Source organism: Nuphar pumila, chromosome 6 (genome assembly GCF_984573655.1).
Source record: "Nuphar pumila chromosome 6, dmNupPumi1.hap1.1, whole genome shotgun sequence".
NCBI lineage: Eukaryota > Viridiplantae > Streptophyta > Magnoliopsida > Nymphaeales > Nymphaeaceae > Nuphar > Nuphar pumila.
The window spans coordinates 48042650-48068121 of record NC_143254.1 but is presented as its reverse complement, the minus strand read 5'-3'; the positions used below and the strand labels follow the sequence as shown (position 1 = coordinate 48068121).

The window sequence follows — 25472 nt, the reverse complement described above, 5'->3', positions numbered from 1 at the left end:
GCTAGAGGTTTTAAGTTGAGTAAGAGTAAGACTGAATATATGGAATGTCGGTTTAGTAAACAACGAAGTAGTGATGGGAGTGTAGTGAAGCTTGGTGAGCAAGATATACCGGTGAATGATTATTTCAAATATTTGGGATCCATCATTCAAAAGTATGGAGAAATTGATGGAGATGTAAATCATAGGATAAAGGTTGGGTGGATGAAATGGAAAAGTGCTACTGGAGTGCTGTGCGATCGTAGAATGCCATTGCGGTTGAAGGGAAAGTTTTATAGGACGACTATTAGACCCGCTTTACTATATGGTACGGAATGTTGGGCTGCCAAGAGACATCATATTCAAAAAATGAGTGTAGCTGAGATGCGGATGCTTAGATGGATGTGTGGAAATACAATAAAAGATAAGATTCAGAACAAAGAGATACGTAAGAAGGTAGGTGTTGCACCCATTGAAAATAAGATGCGAGAGAATCGTTTACGGTGTTTTGGACATATTCGGCGAAGGCCTAATGATTCCCCAGTTAGAAGGTTGGAGAAATGGGAAAATATATTAGTTAAAAGAGGTCGGGGTAGGCCTAGGAAGACTTGGATGGAGATGATAGGAAAGGATATGAATGCTTTGAACCTCACCGAGGACATGGCGTTGGATAGAAATGATTGGAGGAAAAGGATTCATGTGGAAGACCCAAAATGAATTTCTTTTTTGGTTCATATCGCTGACCCCAATTGTTTTGGGATGAAGGCGTAGTTGTTGTTGTTGTTGTTGTATCGAATTTGGCCCTTCATGTTCGGATGAGGTTTCTCATCAGTACAATGTTTGGTGTGTCATTTTGTTTCTTTATTTCCTCTTCCTTTATTTTTTTGGATGCATTGATATCGCTGCTAGTTGCTTCTTCACGGTTAGGCTTTGCATTTGACGTGGCCCTTTTTTCTTTTCATATGGGCGCTTCTTCATCTTTTTGTTTTCCTTTTATTGTCATATTATGTTTTGTTTTAAGCTATAGCAGTTGCGGGGTTTTCTATTATCTTGTTTGTTATATTCACCTTGAGGGAAGCAGGACGGTTGTAGAGGTTTCGTCTATTTCTTATCACCAACTATTTGATCGGTTTATTCAAATTGCACAAGCAGAAGCTAATTCTTTGACTTGGTTTACTCGTCAATGATTTGCGCATTCTATTGTGTCAAAATATGCTGACTACTAAAGTGGGGTTTCTGTACACAGATTGTCTCAGTGAAAGCCATTCGGAATAAACAAACTGGGCAATCAGAAGGCTTCGGGTTTATCGAGTTTGTAACACGTGCAGCTGCTGAGAGGATCCTGCAAACATACAATGGGACAATGATGCCTGATGTTGAACAAACATTTCGTCTGAACTGGGCCTCATTTGGAGTTGGAGAAAAGCGTCCAGAGAGTGGTCCGGAGTTTACTATTTTTGTTGGGGACCTGGCATCTGACGTGAGTGATTATGTCCTTCAAGAGACCTTCACATGCCATTACAGCTCGGTCAAGGGTGCGAAAGTTGTTACAGATAGGGTTACCAGTCGTTCTAAAGGTTATGGATTTGTTAGGTTTGGTAATGAAAGTGAGCAGTTGCGTGCTGTGACTGAGATGAATGGCGTATTCTGTTCCACAAGGCCCATGAGGATTGGTCCTGCTGCTACAAAGAAATCTGTGGGTAGTCAGGAGCAGTATCCTGCAAAAGGTATTCATCAGAAATGCACAACTCCATCATTTCCTTTTATGGTCATTGTTCAATACGCGTACCCATTTCACAAGACAAACGGGAAACTCTTTCTGGGCGTACTGGTTCTTTGTAATCTATTATCTTTCATTGGACCTGATTGTGACTTGTTTGTGCATCCGACCAATTTTTAATGCTATTACCTGTGCTTTCTCTGTGTGTGAATTAACTGCCTAGGACCTTTTCTTTTCTTGAGCAAGAGCTTAGGACTTCTATGATTGTTCTTTCAAGTTTCTGCTATTAACATGTGTTTGGTGCAGCCTGTGCAGAATAAATTTTTGTTATGCTAGTGACTGAATCTGTTTTTGTTGTTTTTCGCGGTTGCGCATTTGAAGAGAAGCCGCAATTTCTTGCTTCAGTATATATACAAAGTCGTTTCCTTCCTATTACTTTCCTTTGTGAAGTTGGGCATGCTTAATTGGGTTTGAAGGTTATGAACACTTATAGAACTCATGTTGTCTCAAAGCAGGATGCCCAGAGGCTCTCTGTTCACTTAGGGACCTGGAACTGATTTCGGCAGAAACACATATCCCTATAGTGCGTGCCCTGATTTAGGTCAGTTTTCCTGTTTATGTCAATTCTGTCCTTAAATTCCGCATTTACGTGGCATTCTGTGCTACAAGTTGGCAGTTATTTTTTCCCTTCATTTCTTTAATGTTTAAATAACTGTCGGTCAAGGTGTATGTTCTTTGGGAATCTCATTCTTAATTGTAAAGGCTTATTTTTTCTCGTCCAATTTACATTTCCTACTATTGCTTCCAACTTTCATTCCACTTGGGAAAACCTTTTTTCCTTCAGTTTTTATGTTTTCATCCTTTCATGTTTTTGCTTCAAGACATTACCTTAGTAAAATCTTGGTATGAGGCACATATGCCTTTTGGTGTTGGTTCATATAGTATTTTTCTGAATAGATTTAGTTCCACTTGTTGGAGTGATGGGATTATGACTAACTATAATCAGAGGGGGAGACTTCAGTGTTTCCACAGTGACACATGCAGTCAACACATCCCCATGTACAAACACAGTCACATCCCCATGCACACATTCACATACACACATTCAGAGTCACATACACACACATTGTCACAAGAGAGAGAGAGAGAGAGAGAGAGAGAGAGAGAGAGAGAGAGAGAGAGAGAGAGAGAGAATCCTTCCTCCCTTTATAATGTTAAAAAAGATTTGACACTTTTGTCATTGTGCCTGGGCGAGGACAGATTAAGCTGCAACGACTAGTCGCCCAAGCACTAATCGGTCAGCTAGGTGCCTGGGACAATGTACCATGCTTGCAGCCTTGTGCCTAGTTTGCCTAGGCACGCTGTTGAATGGCTTCTGTTAAGAAAGAAATGCATCATCATGGACGAAATATTTTTGAGTGAATCATCATGCTTTTGTCATCAACTGCATTTTAATAACCATTACCACCAGATGGAAACCATTGATATATCCACAATTTTCGTATTGAGGGAGGAAAGGATGGTAGGTGTAGTAGGGCACATTGTAAATGGTGATGGTAAGCTGTGATGATGATGATGCATTATGATGGTAATGATTCTAAGTAATCTTGATTATGCTGATTTGTTAAATGATGACAACATGCATGATGTTTTCTTCCTTTACTATATTTCTTATTGAGGACGAAGACTTATTTGTGGTGTGAGCATGCAATATTTTATGTTGTGAACAACATTCTTGTCTTCAGTTCAAATTAGGAGAAGTGGCACTTTGGTGCACAACTTCAACTATAATACAATTACTAGATGGTTTCTTCCAAAGTCAAAGTGATTATATTGGGTATCATGTAACATGGGTGCTTTTGTGAGGTTTTGTACCCATGCTGACACAACAAGTCACAATACAATTACCTGTACTTCATGAGTACGGGTACCGGTTTTGGGTCTGACCCGGAGTTGCTAGTCGAGGAAGCGAGGAAGCTGGAGCAGGAAGCGATTTGGGAAGCGAAAGTGGGAAGCAAGACACTTCTAAAATTTTAGGAAGCGGAAAGCTCAAAACGACTTGGAAGCGAACCGGAAATCGTCTTAGATTCGAGAAGAGAAGCGAACAGGAATTGAACACGAAGTGTAAATGTAATTATATTTTTCCTAATTTACCAAAATATAGAATTTATGTTATCATTGACAAAATAAAACATGAGTAGATAACATTAAAGTTGATCTATTAATCTCAAAATTTAATTATATATGCAAGTGCAACAATTTAAAAAATGCATCATGTTGTAGACCTTTAATAATTAATATATCAAGAAAATTCATAATTTATATTTCATATTCCATAATCCATACAACAAGAATTTAAGAAGTATTAGAATAATAAAAATGTTATCACACTACACTTTTATAACTACTAAAATTCAAATCTCACTTCTTCGATCCAGGTAATTTAACCTAAAATTCAAATCTCACTGTTTCAGGCCTCACTGAAAATGAAAATGCTAATAATCTTGGGGCTCCAACAAGTTCAACAAAACACAAGCTAAATCAGAATGACAATCAAATGGTGCAGTTCCCTAATCCAATGTTTCCTAGCATGGTGTCACTATCACATTATGTCCTAGGTTACCATGTGTAAAAAAGTCATAATTTGTTGTATAAACAACAAAGAGTAGCCAACTCATATATATATATATATATATATAGAGAGAGAGAGAGAGAGAGAGAGAGAGAGAGAGAGAGAGAGAGAGAGAGAGAGAGAGAGAGTTGATGCAACTTTTTTCAAAAGTATTTTTAAAAGATATTTTTCAATAAAAACTGCTAGTGTAAATCGTGCATCAAATTTCAAATAACCGGTTCACACTAGTGGTGAAGTCCGGGTCGAACTCAAGGCATGGGTTTAGAACCTTGTACTCCAAATAGAACAATCTTTATTGCCTTAACTAAAATGTAAACAAAGCGTATTAACCCTATTACAAAAGTTCGAGTAGAAATAAAATTATTACAACCCAATGAATTAAATGGCTTGAGGCCCAAAAATAAAAATAAAGAAAAGTAAAAATTGCAGGGCACTGTTTGCTCGCGATCTAGCTTTCGTTGTCCCCACGTGTACGGCCCTTGCTGTCGCATTTCAATGGCAATAAAAAAGGCACGCACCTGCAAAACTCAAAACAAAAAACAAGACGAAACAACTAGACTATCTAATCTAGTTAAGGTTAGTTGAAAATAAAATAACAATTAAATCTAACATAACAAAAAACCTATATGTAATTAAATCTAAAGAAAAGAAAAGAAAAGAAAAGAAAAGAATCTAAAAAAATAAATTTACTGCACTAATACCTAGCACTAAACTAATGAGAATGAGTAAAAACGAAAAACTAAAGCACACAGTCCACTCAGTCGTGCCCCTTTTAAAATCTGATCGACTGGTGGCGCTAGCCGATTAGCCTGGTCTGGTCGGGTTTGGCTCGGCTGGTGAGACATCTCAGGTTTGCTGCTAGCCAGCAAATCAGGTAAAAAAAATTCAAGCTGGACTGGTTTGCCAGCAGATCTGACCGCAGGCTGGTTATCACACTGCCTGATAGCAGGTTCTTCTAATCAGCCCGCTGAATAGACTAATTGGGCTGGCCTGGCAGATCAAAATGACCTGCTCGACTTTCCCAGCTACTGACCAGATCTGACTGGACTTTGGCTGGCCCGATCCGGTCGATCCAATGAAAGCCAATATCGCTCCAAAAAAAAACTATGGAAAAGGAGCCTGCTGCAGATCTGATGTACAAAAAAAAGAGGATGGCTCGGCAAATCAGGCCTACTGCTAAGAGCATATTAGTCTGTCTGTCATGCTGACAGATCGACTGATCTGGTTTGGCTTGGCCGACCTGCTAGCCGAATAGGCTGGTCTGAACAAGTCTGCTGATCGATCTGCGCTGTCTGATCTGATCAGCAGATCAAATCTGGGCTAACCAGTAGATCGAACGACCAGATCTGAGTGACAGATCTGGTCTGCACTGGCAGACCTAATCAGGGCTGGCCTGATCTGCTGAGTGTTCGGCAGACAACAGGCTGATCTGATATGATCCGATTAGCAGATCAGATCGGCATATCTGATCGCAGAATCAGAAATATATTTTTTTATGTTTTCCTTTTTCAACAAGAAAAAAAAGTAAACTAAACTATCAAGCAGAAAAAAAATTAATCTAATCAGGAAGAAACTAATCTATACAACAATAAAAAAATAAACACTAATGTATGCATAATTTAATAATGACTACCTATATGCAGCAAACTACGCTAAATAAGAATTTGAAGAGAAGGGGGAGAAGAGGCTTACCTCGGGTTCACCTTTGATGGATTGCGGACTTCCCTCCTCTATCACACGTTTCAGACACCTCCAATGCAAGAAGGAAGACTCCAAACCAATGAGAGAGAGAGAGAGCTCCCCTCTAGCTCTAAAACAAATATTTATAATGCTAATTAGGGCTGAGAGGGCTGTTTAGAATTTTTTCTAAAAGAGTATTCTAGTTTTCAGGAATTTCACAAAACCTCCTCTTTTAAAAATTAATTTCTGAAAAACTGTTAAAGAAAACTAAAATTTTCTAAAAACACAAGTGGTCCCAATTTGTTTTTTTTTTCTTTAATTGTGATCAAATGCGACCCTAAAGGATAATGCATAAACATCAGCTAAACACAGATTTTTAATACTAATTTTGCACCATATCATGTATAAAAATATCTAACACTACGAATAAACTATGCATCATCGAATTCTCCCATGCTTATCGTTTGCTAGTCTTCGAGCTAACTTACCCTTAATAAAAGCAAAGCAAAACATGCAAATTAATAGGCTAAATACGAACTTATTATGCAACACCTAACTCACTTTCGTAGGAATCACGGTTGCATTTAACATATACAACAAACCATTTAAACTCCTGGGTTACCCCAGTGGACGAGTAAGGTCTCGTGAGGGTTTACAATGATGTTACCTACAAACATCTTTGTCATGTATATATAAGAATTCTTTTCAAAAAGTATTAAGCAATTAAGAAATTAGTTTAAACAAATATTTCATGCAATTACATTTTCACCACATATTTAGAGTTTTAACCAGAGTTACCGAAAGCGCCTATGTAGTAGGGGAAACACGCTTCCTCGATTCGCGTTTCGGAAGCGCGAAATGTCGTGCTTCCAAAATGCATGGGGAAGCATCCTTTTTTTGGGGAAGCGCGCTTCCCTTTTACGGTGAACACATTTCCCATTTATGGGAAGCGCGCTTTCATTTTTTTTTTAATTTTTTATTTTTTATTTTTTTTTTATTTATTTTTCTTCTTTCTTCGCTTCCCCCTCACTTCCAGTTCGCTTCCTAGGTCGCTTCTAAGACAGTTCGTGATTCGCTTCTAAGTCGTCCCACGCTTCACGCTTCCTAAAATTTTGAAAGTGCCTCGCTTCCCGTATCGCTTCCCGCTCCCGCTTCCTCGACTGACAACCATGGTTTTAACATGCCGCCATAGAAGGAAAACTTTTTCTTTCACTTTTTTAAAAATTGCAATTATTTGTGCTTTTTTCTTAGAAAATCAAGTACAATCATGCTATTGCTCATTTATCATCACTTGTAGTATGTTTTTTGCACAGTTTTTCATAACTATTTCTACACAATGAATTTTCCTTAGGCTCTTGTTTTTTCCTTTCTTTTTCGATTTTACATACTTTTTTTTTCAGTTGAGCACTATATCAATTTTCAGGTTTTTGTGACTCGTGTAACGAGCTTTGGGTCAGTGACTCCCAGGCCCGATGACCTTAGGGCACCAGATACAGAGTGTCCCTCAAACTTAATTGCTCGAGTCACTAGACCTTAGACTTTATAGTTACGTATAGTCTTCTTCTTGTCCTGTGCAATGTCTACGTCTCTTAGGCTCTTTATTAAGTTCATGTAACGGGCTTTCGGGCCGGTAGCTCCCAAACCAAATGACTTTAGGGCACCAGGTGTAAACACCCCTCAGACTCTATTTGATTAAACCAAATAGGCCACATTGACTAGACAAAGAAGTGATCTCCTTCGTTGTCATTTTCAATATGGGAAACAAACACTTTAACTTGTGTCTAAGCCCGGTTATTAAACCAAATAGGCCACATTGACTAGACAAAGAAGCGATCTCCTTTGTTGTCGTTTTCAATATGAGAAGCAAACACTTTAACTTGTGTCTAAGCCCGATTATTAAAAAACAATCAAGATATCAAACAAAATAAACATATACTCTTTTTCTTTTGAAGCTCTTATTTCTTTGTATTTTTCATTTGCTTAGTTTTTCAAAAATATAGCGGTGCATATTTATATTTGTGATTTGAAACAAAATCTAACATTCATATACAATCTTTTTTTTGAAATCCACATAAATAACCACTCTTTCTAGATTAGTTTTAGTTTTTTTTTTTTCACATAGGGCTTAAAAATTCTAAAATGTTTGATTATGTAAAAACATTCATATATGCTTAAAAAATTTATTTCTTAAAAGCCTAATTTTATGAGTTTTTATCGGAACAGATACATGGACAGAAAAAATTTGGTTGTGCATACTATACCCTCCCCATGCTTAAATGACATTGTCCTCAGTGGCACTCCCCCATGCTTAAATGCAACCGAATGAATGCAAACTAGGGAATAAAATAAACACGAGAGAAAGAATATATACCACGTGATATATGCGATGGAACCCCACATGCACTGATTTATGCCTCCTTTGTACACCACCACCACACAGCAATTGCATGATTTTTTGTCGAATTGGCTCTGTAGTTGCTCCTTGAGGGGCTCTAAGATGTCCTGTCACCTGTAACTCATAAATACTATACAAGAAGTCAAATGTATACCTTTTCTAGCATTCATGCTCATAAGACAAAAAGAAAGAAATAAGCAGCAAAAACTACTTGGCTACCAACAAAATGCACCCTATTTTTCAACATCACATGTTTTTGAGTTTCTCAGAAATCATATGGGTTGCCTCCCAAAAAGCGCTAAGTTTTACATTTTCAGTCAGATTGATTTCTATTTACCTTTCATCGTCCATGAGATCAATGAACTCAAGGTCATGCTCAATCAAGAGGTCTGAGATATATGGTTTCATCCTTTGCCCTATCCACTATGCGTCCTAAAACTATACCCTGCTGGACCATGAAATGACTCTTTTCCCAGCTATAAACGAAATTAGTCTCTATGCATTTTTGAAGAACTTTTTTAAACTTATATAGACAATCCTTGAGCCATAAACCGAAAAGTCATTCATGCAAATTTTCAACTGTGGTGGATCAGATTGCTTTCATTGAGGATTAGTGTCATCCACATGGAAACATTCGTCATTTTCTGCCAGTCTCATGGCAGTATCAAAGATGTTTAATCGCATTTTCTTGTTGCCAAATGAGACATGCATCGCCCCAGTGTGACAATGCAAGCATTGTCAGTAACCAAGAATGGTCTGCCCAAAATAATGAGGGTTTGGCGAACGACATCAGTGCCTTTCATATCCAGAACAATAAAATTAACTGAAAAATAAAAATCCTTGATCTTGACTAATACATCCTCCAATATTTCACAAAGAATCTTGGTAGACACATGTCGGCCAATTGTAGGGTGATCGAGGTGGTTTTTATGTCCTTAATCTCGAAAGTATCATACAGGGAACTCAACAATATATTTACACTGGCCCCAAGATCGAGCAAAGTATGCTCGATAGTTATGTTCCCTATAACACAAGAGATGATCGGTGCCCCAGGATCCTTGAGTTTACGTGGAGCTTGGTGTCGAAGTTTTGAGCTCACTTGTTCAGTCAAAAAGATCTTCTTGGGCAGAGATCTTGATTTTATTTTCTATATACAAAGTTCTTTAATAAGCTTTGCATAAGCTGACACTTGCTGTATGACATCTAACAAATGGAGGTTTATTTGTACATGCTTGAATATCTCAAGCATCTCTTGCATTTTCACCCTTTGTTTGCCAAAAGATTTGGGCTTCTTGAGTACTTCAGGAAATAAGGCTATAGGTATATACGATGTGGAAGGCTCAGGTTGTGAAGCCCTCCCACTTTCCTGGGATAAATCTAAGGGGACCGACTTCTGTCTCTAAAACTCTTCAGTCGTTTCATTAGTACTATGAAATTCCTTCCTACTCCTAAGGGTAGTGATAGTCTTAGCCTGCTCTTGGTGTGAGTCAGTCATATGCATGCCATGGATAGGTTTCTTTCCCCTAGGATTGACCATCGGTTGGCTAGGTAGCGTCCCTTCGCTACGCTTGCTTAATGCATAAGCAAGTTGTCCCATCTGAGTCTCTAGTTTTGCTATTGACTGTGTGTGGGAGTTCAAATTTGCCTTTATGTCAGCAAAAGCCTCAAGCATTTTTTCTTCAAAGGTTTGACTTGAGGTAGGCTCTTGAGACGGGATCTGGCTAAACATAGACTGAGCCTGAGGGAAATTGGGTCTCTGGTAGCTTGATTGATAGCTACCTGGCCTAACCCGAGTCTGGAAAAGAGCAGGGGGGTGTTGTTGTGGATTTCTCCATGCAAAGTGGGTTGGTTTCGCCAACCTGGATTATAAGTAGATGCATGTGGATCATGCACCGGTTTGGCAAAACCTTGGGCAACATTGACATGCTCCTGAACAAAATCAGGATAATGAGGTATGCCGGACAGTCTGTTATATATAGTGTGTTGGGATAGCACATAACTCACACACTTGACTTGGTTTATTGTAGTTGGGCCGACTAACAATTGATCCACTTTTCTAGCCAATTGGTCCACTTTGATTTGTAGCTCTTGGTTGAACCCAACTTCTAAAATTCCTCCCTTTTTAGGACCACTTGGATCGGATGTGGTCCTATCAAACCTCGAAAATGAGGCATAGTGCATGGAGTTATCGTTCAATGTTTCAAAAAGCGAGCATGCTTTGTTTTCATTTTTTAGCATGAATGTGCCCCCACAAGCAACATCCACCATTTGACAGTTCTTCTCAGTAAGTCCGTCATAAAAATATTGCACCAATTGCCATTTAGTTTCTCGGTGGTGAAGGCATCTTCTCAGGAGGTCCTTCAGCCTTTCTCATGTTTCAGGGACTTGCTCTCCTTCCAACTGCAGGAAGCTACTGATTGCTTTCCTGTACTGATTTGTTTTACTAATGAAAAAATATTTCTTTAAAAATTCTTTTTGAAGTTGTTCTCACGTGGTAATTCTAATCGAGTCGATGGACTTCAACCAATGCTTCACCTTATCTTTTAAAGAGAAAGGAAAGAGCGTAAGCCTTAAGGCATCATCGCCGAAGTTGTGAATTGACACAGTTGAGCATATTTCTAGGAATTCATCAAGGTGGGGATAAAGATCCGCATTACTAAGGCCGTAGAAGGATGAAAACATTTGAATAATGTTGGCCTTGATCTCAAAGGTGTTTGCCCTTACATTCAGGCTTGCGATGCAAGAGGCTGGGGTGTACTCATTAGGAATGAAGTATTCCCTAAGTGGGCGTGTTGGGACCTTCTCACTCATTGCTCTATCTTGTGGCGAGCGGCTCCTAAACAATTGTTCTGGATTGAGAGGCGCGGTTTGAAGCTGGGGATCCTGGGAGCGTCACCCTTGCATATACCGCAGTTAGACCTGGTATAACAAACATCCTAAAAATTGGTTTTCTACCTACACTAGCGTGTAATCGCGATCAAACCACACCACGAAGAAAGCAAGACAATGAAAGAAATCACCACAGTTAGTGTTCAAGAGAGAGAGAGAGAGAGAGAGAGAGAGAGAGAGAGAGAGAGATGCTAAAAAACAACAACCACTAAAGAGATGCCTAGCCCTAATGCTTTATTATGTAACATATATTACAAAGGATTTAAAATACAACCAAATAACAGAAATGCCATTACATAATCCGATCCGGATCCGATGATGTCAAAACACATTTTATCACCCTCCCTCAAGTTATGCATGGTCACAGACAACTTGTTCTTTAAGAACCAAAATTGATGCTTTGTTAGGCTTTTTGTGAACAAATATGCAACTTGGCTTTCTATACGAATGTGACGAGGCTCAATCTTCTGTCTGATGAAATGTTGATCTATCCCCATATGCTTTGTACGACCTGACAATGACTCTGCTACTCTATGACACCAATTCTTTTTCAATAAATATACAATATCCAGAAACTGATCGCTTTTCATCTGGATTCCCAACCTAATCCGCATCAGTATAAGTGATGATCTCATGTTCCTTATTGTCAATCCAATTTCTTTGATAAAGAAGGCCATCACCAATAGTTCCTTTCAAAAATCTTAAAATTCTTTTCACAACTTCAACATGACCCGTTCTTGGTTCATGCATGAATTGAGAAACTTGATTAACGATGTTTGGCCTGATAATGGTGAGATAATGAAGCATTCCAACGATACTCCGATATTTGATCGGATCATCATATAAGTCTACATCATTTGAACTTAGTTTTTGATGCGGAATACAAGGTGTGCTCAGGGGTTTACAATTAGACATACCAGCCTTGCTCAAAAGATAAAGAGTATATTTATGTTGAATAAGAGTTAAAACATCATCTCTTCTATCCACCTCAACCTCGAGAAAATACCTTAAGTCACCAAGATCTTTCATCTTGAAATTTTGCATCAATAGTTCTTTCACAATTTGTATATGACTGTTAGAACTGCATGTAAGATTTATGTCATCAACATAGATAAATAAAAGAGTAGTGACATCCTTATCCTTGAAAATGAAGAGAGAGAGAGAGAGAGTGATGAAGAGAGCATCTGCGAAAACCATAGTTTTGAATTTTGAGAGAAAAACTCTCAAACCAAGAACGAGAAGATTGCTTTAATCCATAAAGAGCTATTTTCAATTTACAGACATAATCTTTGGGTTCTCTTTTAGCATATCCAGGAGTTTGCTCCATGAAAACTTCCTCTTTCCAAATCTCCATGTAAAAAGGCATTTTTAACATCAAGTTGACTTAACTGCCAACCATAATCAACAGTCAGAGATATAACAACCCGTGTTGTTTCCATCTTAACAACATGACTGAAAGTTTCATCATAGTCTTACCCATATTCTTGTGTGAAACCGCATGCCCCAAGGCTTGCTTTATATCTTTAATACATGGATCGAGTTTATACTTAATCTTATAAACCCATTTGCATCCAACAACATTTTTTTTCCAGGTCTAGGAACAATTTTGACATTCATGAAGAGCTTTCATTTCCTCATTCATAGCCTCTATCCATTTACACAATTTAATGACTTGATGAAAGTTAACAGGTTCATCATGCTTCTCTACTTGAGACATGACTAACTGAAAATCCATGAAAAAATTATCATAGCTGACCCATCTTTGAATAGGATGACGTACCCTTTCTGATCTTCTCAAGGAAGGTTGACTCATACCCTGCACAACATTGTCCATGACATCATCTCTTGCCCTTTTGACATAAACTTGACCAGAAAATCTCTGGAAGGCACTTCATTTTTAGAAGAATGTGAAGGTTCGAGACATTGTTCGTTTGAATTCAATTCTTCACAAAATGACAGACAAGATCTCTTTTCACTCTCAAACAGATCAACACTTAACCAGAGATCATAAAGTTCAACATTTCAAGATGAGTTATGTTCTTGGACTAATGACATGCTCTCAAAATTCTGTTCATCAAAGACAACATTTTTGAAAATCTTGATACGCTTGGTCACCGGATCAACATCTGTATCCCTTATAATCATCCGCATATCCAACAAACTTGCACTTCACAACTTTATCCTGAAATTTATTCCTCGGAGATTTGTCAATATGAACATAACAAACACAACCAAAGGTGCGCAAGTTGTTATAATCATGATGCTTTCCAAGAAAGGTAAAATATGGGAACTTGTCTTCTAAAATTCCCATGGGCAGACGGTTAATCACATGTACAACAATATGAAAGGCTTTTGTCCAAAGATTAATAGGAATGTTACTATCATAAAGCATACTCATGGTACATTCAACGATATGTTGATGTTTTCTTTCAGCCACTCCATTCTATTGAGTGTGTGGAAAGGACATACGCTTACACGCCTACTTATCCCATTATTTCAAAGAAAAGCAACAAAGTCATTTGAACAATATTCACCTCCACCATCACATTGAAAATGCACAACATTGGAAGAGAAACGATCCCTAACAAGGGCACAAAAGTCTTGAAACAATCTAAAAACTTTGGAAATATATCCAGGTGAAACAAAAATAACAGTCAATGAATAAAACATAATATTGACTTCCAGATGAAAAACGTACAGGAGTTGCCCTCCATACATCAGAATACACAATTTCAAAAGCTTTTGAGACTCTTTAATTAACCAAATTAAAAGGAAGAACATGACTTTTACATAACTTACAGCTTGAACATTTTTAACATCTAGGACAGAAGGTAAACAGGACTCTGGAATCAAATTTTCTAACACAAGTTTCTTAATGAAACCATGACTACAATGACCCAACCGATTGTGCCACAAATTTGGCTTATTACATTGAGAAAGACTAAAAACATTTTTATGATAAGACTGGAGACTATGAGATGTCGGCTTCAAAAAAGTGGACTTCAAGGTAGAAGAAGAATGAGAAGTTGGATCCTCCTTGAAAATATACATGTTTTCTTCGACGAGTCTCATTCGTTTGAAGATCCTTAACATACACAGAAGGAAGAGTAAATTCGACAAAAGAATTTGTATCATCAACAAGTTTAGATAAAAAACAATATTCTTTTTAAGATTAGGAGCTAAAAAAACATTGGACAAATTAAGAGAGGTACTAGGCAAAGGAATTTGTACACTTCCAACATGAGAAATGTGATGATGTGTTCCATCTCCCGTGACTATTCTACCACTTCCGAAATAAGGGGATAAATTCGAGAGCTTACCATCATTTCCTGTGACATGAGTGACTGCTCCAGAATCTACATACCATTCACCTTGTTCATTTTGCTTAATACTCATATGAGATAAAGCCGCCAACAAAAGTTGTTGCATATCTCCGGAAGATCTTTGTCCATCACCTTCTCTTTTGTTTCTTAATTTATTATTCTTTTTATTTGTTTTGAGGGTTAAACAAAGAATCGTCTTTCATATGTCCTTTCTGATTACACTGAAAACATGTAGGCACCATTTTTTGATTCCCTGTATTGAAAAATCTTGGTGTACTCGGAGTAGGAAGAATACTATGACCTCCTTGACCAAAACGACCTCGACCTCTGCCACCTTAAAGACTGTTACCTCCACACCCAAAACTGTGAGATATATTTGATGCCAAGACATTATGAGAATCTGCATGTTCACCGCCTTCCGTCAAGTGTTTTATGCTCATTTCATATTGAAGAGGTTTAGCTTGAAGATCCTCGAAGCTGGGAATCACATGTAGAACTAATAAAGAAGTAGAGAGAACATGATATTCTGGACCCAGTCTATTTAGAGTTTGCTGCACTTTTTCTTTTTCAGAGACAATACTTCCAACAATAGCAGGCTGATCTACAATAGCAGGCTGATCTGTAACTGATTTCACCTTGTTTAAAAATTCCATGATTGTCATAGAACCCTTTTTAAGAGTCTGAAACTTCCTTTTTAAAAATAAACTCTTGCCTCTGAAATCTGAGAATAGGTTTGCGCAAGCCTATTCCATAATTGGCTAGCAGTACAATCATCTGGAATTGAAATCAATACTTCTGAAGACAGGGTGAAAGTAATATATGCAACCAATGCCTGATCACGCTTCATCCATGTTGTGAATTCGGGATTTGAAACATGAGTAATCGGAGCATCTCCTTTATCATCCTTTGATTCCTGTGGAATAAACTGCGGTGGAACTGGAATTGATCAATCCAGATGCCCAAATAGATCTTGGCTCCTTATGAAAGGAACAATTTGTCTCTTTTAGGTTAGAAAATTTGAGTGTTTAAGTTTTTCAAAGACAAGCTGAATCAAAAAATTCGAAGAGAAGCCAGCATAGGAAGAGGGGAATCTATTTAAAATATATGAAAGGATAAAAGAGGAAAGCTAAAGAAAGAAGAGAGTAGATAATATGCAGCAGCACAACAAAAGGACTAGGTATGATGCAGGATATAATATAAAAGCGTGCTTTTTTCTTTTTTTAAAGGGCACTATTCCAGACTCAGTCCGATTCCTGCGACAGACCAACAAAAATCAATATGATGCTGCTAAATACGCATATGCCGAGCAAAAATATATGAAGCAGCGGAGAGAAATATTGAAACCGCAAAGAAATATCAATAATAAAAGAAGATTCCAGAAAAATGAAATCTAGAAAAGTAACAAGAACATAAACTTTTCCCTCCCCCCTTTTTTTTAGATTAGGAATAATGGAACTAGAGTTTGGATTAGGATATTCGAAAGCAACAACCTCTATTTGAACGTCAAATATAAAACCACAATATTGGATGGAATAAAACAAGGAATAATATGCTGTCAGTAAAGAAAGACTGACAGTAAAGAAAAAGAGGAGAAAGAAGACATATTAGAAGAGAAAGGAAGAGAAAAGAGGATTTTGACCGGAAGAAAACAATATTTGATCTAAAGGGGTATACCTTTTGGAACAAAACTGAAGTCTTGCTCTGATACCATGAAAGAAATCACCACAGTTAGTATTCAGCTGCAGGAGGAGGAAGGAGAAGAAGAGAGAGAGATGCTAAAAAATGGCAGCCACTAAAGAGATGGCTAGCCCTAATGCTTTATTATGTAACATATATTACAAGGGTTTAAAATACAACCAAATAACAGAAATGCCATTACATAAACTCTAAGAATAATAAGATGCACGGATCTGGATCCGATCCAGATCCGATGACGTTAAAACACATTTTATAAAAATAAACAATCACCACTCAAATGCAAGTATAGAGCTTGTTAGCAAACTATATACTCGGTCACCTAAAATGGTACCCTAGCAGATAGGCCGTGCAGAAAGAGTAAGCTGGCTCTATGGTTTGCACTCAACGTGGTTCTAATTAATTAACAAAAGCAAACTAAACAATCCTAAACTAGGCAATCCTAAAAAAATGCGAAGGCAAACTAGCTGTCTTAAATATACGTGAAATAAAGACAATAAAGTGGGTACTTAGTCTTAAATTGCCGTTCTTCGACAACGGTGCCAAAAATTTGATGCAACTTTTCTCAAAAGTATTTTTAAAAGATATTTTTCAATAAAAACTACAAGTGTAAACCGTGCATCAAATTTTAAATAACCGGTTCACACTAGTGATGAAGTTCGGGTCGAACTCAGGAAACGGGTTTAGAACCTTGTAATCCAAACAAAACAATCTTTATTGCCTTAACTAAAATGTAAACAAAGCGTGCCTATTACAAAGGCTCGAGCAAAAATAAAATTATTACAACCTAATGAATTAAATGGCCTGAGGCCCAAAAAGAAATATAAATAAAGAAAAGTAAAAATTACAGGGCTCTGTTTGCTCGCGATCTAGCTTCCATTGTCCCCACGTGTGAAGCCCTTGCTGTCGCGTTTCAATGGCAATAAAAAAGCACCCAACTCCAAAACTCAAAACCAAAACAAGACGAAACAACTAGACTATCTAATCTAGTTAAGGTTAGTTGAAAAGAAAATAACAATTAAATCTAAATCTAACATAACCAAAAACCTATATGTATTTAAATCTAAAGAAAAGAAAAAAATCTAAAAAATTAAATTTACTACACTAATACCTAGCACTAAACTAATGAGAATGAGTAAAAACCAAAAACTAAAGCACACAGCCCAGTAAGTCGTGCCCCTTTTAAAATCTGATCTGCAAGTCACGGTGTGTAATTGGCTGGCAGATCGACTGGTGGCGCGAGCAGATCAGCCTGGTCTGGTCGGGTTTGGCTCGGTTGGTGAGACAGCTTAGTTTTGCAGCTAGCCAGCAAATTAGGTAAAAAAAATTCAAGCTGGACTGGTCTGCCAGCAGATCTGACCGCAGGCTGGTTGTCACTCTGCCTGATATCAGGCTGTTCTAATAAGCCCGCTGATCAGACTAATTGGGCTGGCCTGGCAGATCAGAATGACCTGCTCGGCTGTCCCAGCTACTGACCAGATCTGGCTGGACTTTGTCTGGCCCAATCCGATCGATCCAATGAAAGCCCATATCGCCCAAAAAAAACTATGTAAAAAGAGCCTGCTGCAGATCTGATGTACAAAAAAAATCAGGATGGCTCGGAAAATCAGGCCTGCTAACAGCAGATCAGTCGGTCTGTCATGCTGACAGCTCGGCTGATCTGGTTTGGCTTGTTCGACCTGCTAGCCGAATAGGCTGGTCTGAACAAGTCTCCTGATCGATCTGCGCTGCAGATCTGATCAGCAGATCAAATCTGGGCTAACCAGTAGATCGGACGACCAGATTTGAGTGACAGATTTGGTCGGGGTCTAATGGCTGGCAGACCTGATCAACGTGTCTGCTGGCCGGATGTGCTGAGTGTTTGGCAGACAATAGGTTGATCTGATCTGATCTATATTTCTTTGTGTTTTCCTTTTTCAACAAGTAAAAAAAAGTAAACTAAACTATCAATCTGAAAAAAATTTAATCTAATCAAGAGGATAATCTATGCAGTAATAAAAAAAATAAACACTAATGTATGCAAAATTTAATAACGACTATCTATATGCAGCAAACTACTCTAAATAAGAATTTAAAGAGGAGGAGGAGAAGAGGCTTACCTCGGGTTCGCCTCCGACGGATTGAGGAGAACAGAGCGAACTTCCCTCTATCGCATGCGTCATGCACCTCTAATGCAAGAAGACTCCAAACCAGCGAGGAAGAAGAAGAGAAAGGAAGAGAGAGAGAGAGAGAGAGAGAGAGAGAGAGAGAGAGAGAGAGAGAGAGAGAGAGAGTTTCTCAATGAGGGAAGACCGCCCTCTTTAGCTCTAAAACAAATATTTATAATGCTAATTAGGGCTGAGAGGGCTGTTTAGAAATTTTTCTAGAAGAGTATTCTAGTTTTTAGGAATTTCACAAAACCTCTTTTTTTAAAAAAAATAAATTTTGAAAACCGGTTAAAGAAAACTAAAATTTTCTAAAAACACAAGTGGGTCCCAATTTATTTCTTTTTTTTCTTTAATTATGATCAAATGCAACCCTGCAAGACAACACTTAAACATCAGCTAAACACAAGCTTTTAATACTAATTTCACACCATATCATGCATAAAAGTATCTAACAATATGAATAAACTATGCATGATAAAGAGACAGGTTGAGCGAGAGACAAAGAGAGTTAGAGTGAGAGAGACAAAGAGAGACAAAGTGAGCGAGCCAAACAGATAGAACGAGAGAGAGTGAGACAGAGAGAGCGGGAGAGAGAGAGTCAGAGCGAGAGATAGAGACAACGGGGGAGTAAGAGTCAAAGCGAGAGAGAGCGACAGATGGAGAGAGAGTCAGAGAGGGCGAGAGATGTTAAAATGTAAAACTGTACATATATATAATAAGAATATTATTATATTATTATATATATAAATATATTTTTCATTTCTTTCTTTTTTGTAACCTTTTTTGCTTTATTTTTATTTTTTGCCTTATGTCATCTAGTTCAGTTTGAACTAGAATGACAGTTGCTAGTCAAGTCCTGTCCAGACTTGACTAGCAATAGAGCTGTTGGACTGTGTCCAACAGCTCTGTTGAGTCCTCCTCTTTCAGTTGTGTATATAAAGGGGTGCAGCCCATCTTGTATAGTATTCCAATGCTTCTTAAGCAATTGGTTTTTCATATCAATAATGTAATAACTGTAAATTTTATGCAGTTACCTAGAAATTTTGTACATATATATTTTATAATTAATGTGATTTGGGCCTAGGATCCGTTACTCGGATCCAAAAGAAATATATAAATGAGTATTAAAGTATATATATAATAATAATACTAAATAAATAAATAACTAAGATTAATTGTTATAAGGAGACAATAATAAATAAATTTGTCGAATCCACAGTTGGACCCAAATGGATCCAACCCATGGATCCACTGTTATTTACGCGACCCAGATCCACTTGGATCTCTCAGTTTAGGCTGACCCGGATCTGCCTCTTGCTTGGGACCTGGATCCACTTTGATAGTAGATCCAACGTCGTGGGTCGCAGGACCCGGACCGAGCAAGGAATGTAAAAGCTTATAAAACATGAATCATGCCTAGGGCACGATTCTGGCAAACAGAGTCAAGAGGGGGAGGGGGTTACACCCGTCGTTCTCGGAGATGCGAGGAGGGGGTACGATCGATAAATAGAGGGGAACGGGTCTCTCTTTCTCACCTTCCTCTTGGGTTCCCTCTGTATCTCATCTCTCTTCCTCCTCTCGGCTCTTCCCTCCCACCTCGCTGGAGCCCTTCTCCTCGCCGTCGACGATCTTGCGCTTGCCTACAGAAGCACCGGCGCCGGAGGAAGCCGACCACCTGCAACTGTTGTTGCCGACACCTCCAACAATTTTTCATCCAGAAAGAGGTAGGATTCTGTACCTCTTCTTGCTAGGTATAGATTGATGTCTGATTGTGGTTGGGTCAGTCATGGGGAAACCCGATCTTTCTCATTTTTCGAGTGTTCGATGGGGTTTTTGGCTACCGGAAAACTCAGGTCTGTGAGTTGGGGTTTCCGGTAGTCGTGGTTTTAGATTTGGGGGTTTTCGTGCCTAACCCTAACCTGTAGAATCCCCAAATCAAATCAATATGGGGTTTCGGCTGAGGTATTGGATAGCCCCAGCCGTGGGGTTTTCAATTTCTTGAAATGGATAACCCCAGGTTTGGGACTCGATAAACCAAATAAGGAAGGGGGGTTCGATTTTCAATAAAAATGGGGTTTTCGATTAAAGGAGTTTCGGCATTCTTGACTATAAATACTGTATTTCTTGATATTCGTGTTCTAAGAAGTGGATCTGTTTATACCCATGGTCGTTATTCTTTTTTTTTAAGTCTTTTGTCATTGATATCCATAATACTGCATTTTTCCAAACTGCACCAAGTTTGGAATATGGTTTAGAGTTTGTACTGGGTGTTTTGTTGCATCTGTTGCACATAGTTCTGTGGATGTGAACATTGTTAGTTTTCAAGAAAATGGATTACAAGCCCTGTTTTCTGTAAAGTGTATCTTCATATTGGCGTTTTTGTTTTTCTTACTATATGGAAGATATTTATGCTCTTCATACTGGCGTTTTTTTGAATTCATATTGTGACTATTACATGAAAGTTGTGCATGTTACTGTTATTGTTGTTGCATAAAAAGCTTTACTTGCTTAATTATAGCTGCTGCATAACCTGTTTACTTGTTTAGACATATGTCTGTTATTGCTATTGCATAGTCTGCTTTACGTGCTTTGGTATATGCTAAAGATTCACACTTGACACCCACATCATATACTAGATTCATGATATACCTGCATTAAAAGCTACAGTAATTCCTACTTAGACAGCTGTAGTCTAATTCCTATAAATTTACTATTTTTCAGGTCAAGAATAACATTTACGAGCGACTGCAGGATGAGGAATCAGATCGAGATTTTGGATTTACTGTTCCAGGGATCGCTTGGGTTTATTGTAATTTAATTGTTCATATCATTTAAAATTCAAATGTTAATTTTCATTGATAATGAAATAAAATAATTGTTTTGGGTTTTCTCTCCACTGTAATGTTTCGAAATGCTTAACTCTATAGTATTTCTTGCTGTTATATATATAAAAAAAAAAAAAAAATCCTTAAAAAAATATGAGTTAAAATTTTGGGGCGTTACAAATAAAGAATACCTTTTTATTTTTATTTGGTTTCCGGTTATAGCCTTTTTAAGGGTTATGCCTTAGTGCCATTCTTGACACTTTCCCTTGTGAATCTAAGCTTGTGTTTCGAAGATCCTTATTTCATTTCATGGTATCAGAGCCACGAAAGTACTAGATCTTAAGGAAAAGTTGCCTTAGTTTCTGTGCCCATTTGCAAAAGTGTTCGCCACTTGAAAAAAAGTGTTTTATCACTTCATTGGGGAAGATTTCACATCTTGTTGTATTGTATTTTCTTCTTTCTTTTTCATTTCTCTTCTATCCTTATTCCTTCTCTCATTGTAATCAATGGATGACAATGATAAAGTCACCATCTTGCCTATGAAACTAAGCGATACAAACTATATAACATGGGCTTCAATCATGAAGCACCATATATGGGGAAAAGGCCTATGGGGGTTTGTGGATGGTTCCTATTCGGAACTTAAGCTATCTCTTACTAAAAAGAGGGAGATAAAGAGGTCCCTCTATCGGAAGAAATGAAAATCAAGGCTCTTGCCTCATACGAGAAGAAATGGAAAGAATGAAGAATATCTCATGCGAAGATAATGTCATGGTTTATCAATAGCGTTGACATTAAAAAATGCTCAAGTCTTGCCAAATTTGATCATGAGAATACCTTAAGAATATGTATTCCCTCAAAGATATTGCACACGTGTGCAACCTCCAAGAAAAAGTTTGAATGATGACACAAGGAGACAAAACTATTCGTGAATATTATAATGGGTTGTCCAAACTTTGGGAAAAACTTTCCCTATTAGAACCAAAGTGGCATTGTGCCGAAGACATCGAGCTTTGTCAGAAACAACTCGATGTTGAACATTTTTACCATTTTATCACTGGATTAAGACCGAAATTTGAAACCACTAAATCGACTCTCTTTCACCGGGGAAACATTCCTTCTATTGTTGAAACTATTGAAGAGTTAACAATGGAAGAAAATCGTCTCCGGAAAGGTTCTTCAAAAATTGAAGATGATTTCGTTTTAGTTGTTTAGACCAGAAAATCATGTTCAATTATATAGGCCTCCTCACTTTAACCGACAAAATGGTGACTATGATAAGAAGAAAGTTATTTGTCATCACTGTCATGAATCGGGAGACTTAGAGGCCACAATGTCCCAAACTTAAGGATCTGAGAGAAAAAAGAGTTGCAATTGCTGGATCGGAGCTTAAAGATCAGGATGCACCAGTTTCCCTGGTCCAACTAATGGAGATTCTTCAGCCTCTTATCAAAGGTGCCTCTTCCTCATCTGAAGCTTCAACTGGCGCAACAACCTCATTTTTTTTTTGATCCAAGTAAAATTTCTTGGCTCCTTGACTCTGATGCATCTTTTCATATGACCCCAAATAATCAAAGTCTATCCAAATGTGTCAAAAATAAAACAAGTGTGTCAAAGATATTTACTGCTGATGGGACTTCTCTTAAAATAGAAGGAATAAGAAATTTTGAAAAAATTTATAAAATAAAGAAATTTTCTATTCCAGAAATTAGACATGTTGCCAAATTAAATTTAAATCTTTTATCTGTATCTCAAATTTCTGATTATGGGTGTAATATTTATTTTTCTTCTCATGGTTGTTGGGTACAGGATCGTCAGTCAGGCAAACTGATTGGGGAAGGCCATAGAGAAGGATGACTCTATTACATGGATTTTTTGGAAATGCCGAAAAAAGCTTTTTTTTATAATATTCAGAAAATAGAGCTGAAACTGTGGCATAAGAGACTTGGTCATCCACGTATAGCCAAAATCCAACATTTTCCAAATCTAGGAAAATTTTGTAACTTTGAATCATTTGATTGTAAAGATTATATTCTCGGCAAAATGAAAAGATTATCATTTCAGAAGATAACCTTTTTCTCTTCAAGACCACTTGAATTAATACACTCGGATGTTTGGGGTCCTGCACCAGTAATTTTTAAAGGAGGATTTGTTTATCATATTATTTTTGTCGATGATTTCTCCCGACATACGTGGATTTACTTTCTCAAACATAAGTTTGAAGTATTTTCATACTTTCAAACTTTTCATAATATGGTTAAAAACAAGTTTCAAAATGATATTGCTATTTTTCGCACAGATTCAGGGAGAGATTTTTTATCTATAGATTTTCAAAATTATCTTAAATTGCATGGTATCACACATCAAAGATCTTGTCCTTATACACCTCAACAAAATGGACTGGCGGAACGAAAACATCGTCATATTATAGAAACCACTAGGACTTTATTAATAGCAAATCAAGTCCCGAAAGACTTTTGGGCAAAAGCTGCCTTAACTGCCACCTATCTCATTAATAGGATGCCATCTTCTTCGTTACAAAATATCACTCCCATTGAAAAACTTATGAACATTTCTCCAGACTACTCTAGACTAAAAATATTTGGGTGCAAATGTTTCATATTTACTGGCAAAAATGATAAACTTTCTCCTAGTGCGATTCTCTGTGCCTTTTTAGGATATGCTGAAAATCAGAAAGGTTATAGATGTTTTGACTTCAAAAATAATAGACTATGTGTATAAATGTTTCCTTTCTTGAAAATGAGAGCTTCTTTGATTTTAGAAAATTAAAAGACGTCACTGAGTACTCCTTTTTGCTAGATCTAACATCTACATCTGATGAATATGACCTTAAGTGTAACTTTGATGATGATCAAAGAATTATTGATCTTAATCGTAATGTTTAAAATGAAGTTCATAGGGATACTAGTATTCAATGTTCCAGACGACAAGAGTCTAATCTTCCATCTGCACTTGAAAAATATTCTAACATTCCAACTAGACAATCATCCCGAGTCTCGAGGTCTCCAAGAAAGTTTGTATCATACGAGTCATTCTCACCCACATATAGGGCAGTTATTGCATTAATTCACTCATATGAAGAACCATCGACATATTTTCAAGCAAAAAATGATATCAAATGGATAGAAGTCATGAAAGTTGAATTAGATGCACTTGAAAAAGCTTCTACATGGACTATTCAAGATCTTCATCCAGGGAAGAAAACTATAGGATGTCGATGGGTTTATAAAATTAAAACCAAGAGTGATGGTACTCTTGAAAGATATAAAACCCGATTAGTAGCCAAAGGTTATGCTCAAGAATATGAGATTGATTATGAAGAAACCTTTGCTCCGGTGGCTCGTATGACAACTGTCCGAACCTTAATTACCTTAGCTTCTATCAAAACATGGTCTATTTTTCAAATGGATGTAAAAAATGCTTTTTTAAATGGAAAGCTAGTTGAAGAAGTATACATGAAACCCCCTCCTGGTCTAAGTATTCCTAAGGGTAAAGTCCTTCACTTAGAAAAAACTCTTTATGGACTTAAACAAGTATCAAAAGCTTGGTATGATAGGTTTAGTCGTGTTATGATTGATATTAGTTTTCAATTCTGTTTAACTGACACTGCTTTGTTTATTAAGAATTCTGATGCAGAGATCATTGTGCTTCTTCTCTATGTGAACGATATGATCATCACCGGAAGCGATAAACAACGAGTTGAAACAATCAAAATACTTCTTAAATCTCATTTTGAAATGACTGATTTAGGCTTGTTGAGATATTTTTTAAGCATTGAAGTTGTTTATTCTCCTAAAGTATATTTATTATCTTAGACTAAATTTGCTTTTGATATTGTTTCCAGGACTGGTATTACTGATAATAAGAAAGTCGACACTCCAGAAGTTGTTAATGTTAAAATGAAGATTAATGGAGAACTTCTTGCAGACCCTACTCCTTACAGATAGCTTGTCAGGGCACTTTCCTATCTATCCATTACCAGATCAGATATAGCACATGTTGTTCACACAGCAAGTCAATTTCAATATGCTCTTTTGTTCATATGGGAGCAATCATGCGTATTATCAGATACATCCAGTCCTCTCTTTCACGAGGACTTTTCTTATCTTCCTCCTCTTCTCTTGATTTAATTGCATATACTGATGCTGATTGTGGAGGTAATCCCAAAA

The 25472-nt window shown here is 37.4% G+C and overlaps 1 protein-coding gene across 2 annotated transcripts in view; it reads left to right on the top strand.

Moving 5' to 3' along the window:
- The window catches only part of LOC149834793 (polyadenylate-binding protein RBP45-like), a 34810-nt gene that overhangs the window by 3222 nt on the left and 6116 nt on the right, over window positions 1–25472 (top strand). For both annotated transcript variants that reach the window (XM_090011558.1, XM_090011557.1), the window contains exon 2: window positions 1223–1703. In XM_090011558.1, coding sequence (XP_089867684.1) covers window positions 1223–1703 — 481 coding nt within the window. The remainder of the gene's footprint in view (window positions 1–1222; window positions 1704–25472) is intronic.